At 35.2% G+C, this 6,106-nt stretch overlaps 1 protein-coding gene across 1 annotated transcript; it reads right to left on the bottom strand.

The window, feature by feature from the left end:
* Positions 1 to 276: 276 nt before the first annotated feature.
* LOC129065678 (peptidyl-prolyl cis-trans isomerase A-like) lies at positions 277 to 5,529 on the bottom strand. The gene is given in 3 exon segments (XM_054566936.1): positions 277 to 476; positions 479 to 854; positions 5,524 to 5,529. Coding segments are annotated over 3 exon segments (582 nt in total).
* Between the last annotated feature and the right edge of the window lie 577 nt (positions 5,530 to 6,106).

Below are 6,106 nucleotides of genomic sequence, written 5' to 3'. Positions count from 1 at the left end.
AAAGAACAGATATTACTAAAACAAATACAGTTGTTTCCAATACCTAGACACGACCATTGTTCATATTGTGATAAATTGGCTTATCTTTTTAAATTTTCTTGTTTAGTTTTTATTTCATAATCATAATCTTAACTTGGAAATCCAGTTAGACTTGGAAGGGGTAAGGAAAATACGGAACTCAATGACCTATGACAAGAGCATGAAGATTATAGAATATTCCAAGCTGATGAGGGTGAAGGAGTGCTCCCCTGACCTACAGAAGGAATGGTCTGGTGGTTAAGATAAAACACAGGTCAAGTTTACTAGAGTTGTCCGGCCAGTAATGGTGACCGTCTTGCTGGTCTTGCCCTTCCTGGACCCATAGCACGTCATGGCTGTCACATCATCTATGTTGTCTTTCACCTGGCAGAAGACCACGTGCTTGCCACCCAGCCACTCAGTCTTGCCAGTGCAGATGAAAAACTAGGAACCACTGGGTTGGGTCCAGCATTTGCCATGAACAAGGTGCCAGGACCCATATGCTTCCGGATGAAATTCTCATCATCATATTTTTCCCCATAAATGGACTTACCACCTGAGCCATTATGGTGTGTGAAGTCACCACCCTGGCACATAAATCCCGGAACAATTCTGCGAAAGCAGCAAACTACACAGCCAAATCCTTTCTTCCCAGTGCTCAGAGCATGGAAGTTTTCCGCTGTCTTTGGAACCTCGTCTGCAAACAGCTGGAAGGAGATGCGGCCCAGGGGCTTGCTGTCAACAGCCGTGTCAAAGAACACAGTGGGGCTGACCGTGGCTGAGTGCGGGAAGCTCCAGGGCGGTGGCGTCTGCAAGGCACTTGGCTTATCTTTTTTCTAATGAAAAATAAAAATTACAAATAAAGTTCACATTTTCTTTGACCCACGTTGTCAGTCTTACCATCTTTTTTTCTTCCCTAGAAGCAAATTTTATGATTTTTGCATGTGTACTATAAGGTCATTCAAGAATACTTCTAGTGTGTGTGTGTGTGTGTGTGTGTGTGTGTAAATAACATGTAAGATTGCTTACTGGATAATTTTAGAAGTAACATGTTTCATATATCGCAGTCTATGTTTTTCCCTACACATGTTTTGCTCTCTATCTATGTAGCATATACAAATCTAGTTGTAAGCTCCCTGGTGATAGGGTCTTGGCTTGCTTATTGCTGAATGCCAGAACTAGCACAGCATTTGGCATATAGTAGGCATTCATGTACTTTTCTTAAATAAAAAGTTAACTGCTATGTAATAGTTAACTATATGAATAGCTCACATATACCATTTATTTGTTCACTCTCCTACTGGTCACCAGTTTTGGTTGTTTCTAATTTCCATGTTTCTTAGTACAAAGTTGTGGGACATCCTTTGACAAGCCTCCTTGTGCCTGTGTTTAAGATTTTATTAGGAGTGCTTACCTAGAATTGAAATTGTTAGGTTGTAGGAAAGAAACTTTAAACTTCATCTATATAGATATAGCAAAATTGCTCTGCAAGATTTCTTGGTTTTAAAACATGTTTAAGAATTTCACTCCACAATTTTTTCCCCTGAGTGATCTAGACCTTGAAGTAATAGTAATCTATGGCCCCAGGAACATTTATTTTTGATGCTTGAAAGAGCCAACCTTTGATTTTTAAGTTATAATAGTCAACTAGCCCTCTCTTTTAAGATAATTATGATATGAGAAAACTATGTTTGATATAAAGTTATGGAAACCTAAAATCTGACTCCTAAAATGTTGTTTTTAAGGAAATTTTTGCAAACCATCTTATTTTATTATTATTTAAACATATATCTTTATATTGGATTGGCCAAAAAGTCCATATGTTTTTTTCTATAAAATAAAGTATACATTTTTAATTTTCACCAATACTTTTATTGATTTGGATATTTTGAGTATGTTGGCTATCTCCCATGTGGTATAAGATTGATTGTTCTTTATTTAATGTCTCAACTTGACCATGATCAACTTCAACTGGTCTACCCAACTGTGGAGCATCATCCAGCGAGAAATCTCCAGCAAAAAACTTCACAAACCACTTTTGACATGTTTGATCAGTCATAGCATCTTCTCCATACAATGCGTATATTTGTGTGTGTGTGTTTTAACCTTTCTTAAAATAATAATGCATAATATGCTGAAAGTGTTGCATATTTTCTTCCATCACCATTATTAAAATGGCTACACAAAAATTCACCAACTTTGATAAGTTTTTTAAAATGCATGCTGATATGACCGCTGTCAAAATACAATCTACCAAATTGTTTTGAATGAAGTTAAAGACAACTAAGTGCTATTAGAGCCATCTTATGGAGAAAAGAAAACCCAAAACCTTTTGGCCAACCCAACAAATAAACTTGAAGGCCTTCAAGAGCGTAGGTTGTATCTTACTCAACTTTGTCTACCCATAGCATTTAGAACTTGATGTTACATGTTTATATTGAAAAATTTTAACCTTGATGGTACTCAGGCATGGAAAGTTTTTAGGAAACCATTTTCTAGGTCCTCAACTTTCACATGTACTTGTTCATATATTCATCAGTTTTATTGTTTCTTTTTCCAGTTGTAGGATTCCTTTCCTATAAAGCACAAATATATGCAAAATTAATTTATGCCGTTACAAAATCAGCATGGTGACTACCCTGTGGGAGTGACCGTGATGGGAAGGGCTTCTGAGATTCTGGTGATGTCCTGTCGCCTAACCTAGGTATGTAGTTCAGTTGTACAAAATCCATCAAGCCAAGTAGTTACCATATAGAGGTACATATTAAATGTCAATAAAAGTTGAACATGGTCTATTAAAATCAGAAACAAAAATTTAAGAATAGATGCTAGTAAAATATTGGAAAACTCACATATTCATTAACAACCACTTAAACAATTACTTTCATATATATAGATAGATAGAGAGAGAGAGAGGCATACATATCTTTAATCCTAAATTACAATCACATTTCCAAAATTGAGTTCACTGGGTCAAAGAGTAAATAGATTTAAAAATTTTGATGAATTTGCCAGTTTTCTTCTATAAAGGTTGTATCAGTTTGAATTGTACTTACGAGCCATGTACAAGAGTACCTATTTCCTCATAGTCTATAAAAGAAAGATATCTATTATTTCTTATATATTATGCTATATTATTGTATAATATGTGATAATATTATATATCTCATAATATTATATCTATCTCTATATATTATGGAGTGAGAATGTGTGTGTGTGTGTGTGTGTGTGTGTGTGTGTGTGTGTGTTTAAATAGAGCAATTGTGGAGGGTTTGCAAATCCAAAGTTTACAGCATAGGTCAAGGAGTCTAGAGACATAGGGAAGAGCTGAGGTTGAAGCTCAAGTCCAAAGGCAGTCTGCAAGAAGAATCTTCTGTTCTTTGGGGAACTACTGTTTTTTCTCTTAGGCCTTCAACTGATTGGATGAGGCCTTCCCACATTATGGAAGATGATCTACTTTATTCAAAGTCTATTGATGTAAATGTTCTAAAAAATGTCTCCACAGCAACATCACACAGGTGTTTAACCAAATACCTGGGTACCATAGACTAGCCAAGTTGAAATGTAACTATCACACCAGGTTTTATGTTTTTAAATCCTCTTTTAATTGGCATAATTCTCAAGCTGTATTTACCCATTCTCTTTTCCTTTTGTAATTTATTTGTTGAGGGAGCTGGTCCTTTGTACTGTTCATTTCCGATTGCATCCTCATGGTGCAGTTTAATGCATTTCTGTCTTCTATTTTTTTCCTATAAATTAATAATTTGATCTAAATACTTGATCAAATCAGGTTTAAAATTTTGGGCCAGGCTGCTTCATAAGCAGAGGTTTGTTATTTTATCAGGAGACATATAATGCCTGGTTATCTCTCTTTGTGATGTTATCAATTGTTGATGCTCAATGCCTAGATCCATGAACACATTCAAGCACGCTATATGACATTTACTTAATTTCAAATTAAAACTATGAATTGTTACATCTATATTATTACCTTACAAACCACACTCAAGCAGGCTTTACCTCTACCAGACCCTGAGTCAGTGTATATTTGCATTTATTTATAGATATATAACTTTCTCCATCTGCCTTTAAAAAGTTAATAATATATCCTGGAGATCAATCTATGGGAGTGGAAGGATATAAGATTATTCCTCATTTCTACCCATAGAAGTTAGCATTTTATTAGATGAATATAATAAAATTTATAGATGGAGAATAATACTTTTTATATTTTTTATTTTGTGAATCATGTGACTGATACCCCTTGAAAGATTCTTTAATTAAACATTTTATTTGCCTTCCATAATTCTCTTTAACTTTCTCTGTCAAGGCTAGAGATTTACTTTACATTCTCTAGGTTGAAACATTTTCTTTTGCTGTTTCTATCTCTTCCATAGTTTTGTCTCTTCATACTGCTCTGTCCTGACCACACTTCCACCTTAGGTTTCCCATTTATGTCCATGAGTCAGTGAGGGGCCTCACCCTCTCTCTTCTTGTTAAGCATTTGTACTGTGTGTGCCTCTGTCCACAAAGTCACGGTGCTAATGGAGCTCCCATGTCCATTCTCTTTCTTAGCTCTTTTTCTCATTACTTTGCTGTATATTGAAAGCTATTTTTGGAAATTTATTTTAAAAGTCTTTATAGTAAAAAAGTTTCAAAATATTATCATGGGTAGCTTATTTTTTAAATTAGACTCTTGGCAATTTCTTTCCCATTAGGAAAAATGTGATCAATAAAAGCCCAAATTGATTTCTCTGTATTTTCATTAGATAGTTGTCCTTGATGTTCCAAAAATGTATCTGGTTAAAAATCTAACATTCTTACAATGCTATGCATCCATGAGTACTTAGATTGATCCCATTATCCTGGTTACTAAGACAAATGTATGTTCTTTGTTAACTGTATATGATACCAATAATCTCTGTGAAGTACAACCCTTGCTAAGATTTTTAACCCCATATGATATTAGTGACAACTCTTAAGAAGTTACAACCCTCCCCACCCCCCCCCCACACACACTTTGTGAATCCATTTCTTGGAAGTTTCGCATAGAAACTTTAGTTCAGATATAGTCCAAGGGCTTTAGCCTAGAAGAGCACTGTCCAGTAAGGTAGCTGTTAGCTACATGTGGCTATTTAAATTTAACTTTTACTGAAATAAAATAAAATATTTACTTCCTCAGTCACATTAACCAAATAACAAGTACTCATAAGTCACATTGACTAGTGACTACTGTATTAGAGAGCACATATAATGAAACGGCACTTGGTCTAGAAAGTCTTAGATACGTCAAAGAGGCAACGCAATTAATTGCTTTCCATGATTTTCTATGGTCTATGGATTAGCAACCATATTCTTAAGACATTCTTTAGCATGGCATAAAATGGATTTTGTGATTTGCCCACAGATTCCTGATCACACCTCATTTTCTATGCTATGCTCATACCTATGTGCAGCAATAATAAACCACTTGTGGTTTCTTAAACAGGTCAACTTGAATCCTACCTCCATGTCTTGGCATGTGATAGTCTCTCTACATGGAAAAGAAGCCCTCTTCATTTCTCTTTGTTCTTACTCATTCTTCAAGTTCCATCTCAAAAACTACCTCCTCTGGGAAGTCTTCTTACGTGATTCCCTTCTTATATTCCCATTGTATACTTCACATGCCTGCAATATAGAGGTCATCTTATTGTAATTTAATTATTTAAATAAATGTCCATTTCCACATGAGACTATGAGATTCTTGGGAACTGTGCAGGCCCAAAGCTAGATAGACGGCATGCTGTCAAGTGAGCAGGCACTTAGTACAAGTTTGTTGATTATTGCCTGAACTCTAATCTTGATTCTTCCATTAATACAAATTGCCATAAACCACAATGGCTGTGCACAATCACACACAGACATGCACATACACAACCCTGAAGGAAATGAAATGATAGTTATATGCAAATTTTTCACTTCTAGAAAATCATATGTTTGTTATCATAAGAACAGCCCTTAAAACTAGATATAAAAGCAACATAAAGTATCATTAATCTTCTATCTTTTGTAAGTAAACTCTAAAAATTAGAATTATGTCTCCAAGGTC

This window comes from Pteronotus mesoamericanus, unplaced genomic scaffold, assembly GCF_021234165.1.
Source record: "Pteronotus mesoamericanus isolate MK-2021 breed Mesoamerican mustached bat unplaced genomic scaffold, CSHL_Meso_final contig_182, whole genome shotgun sequence".
NCBI lineage: Eukaryota > Metazoa > Chordata > Mammalia > Chiroptera > Mormoopidae > Pteronotus > Pteronotus mesoamericanus.
This window is presented reverse-complemented; position numbering and strand designations above follow the sequence as displayed.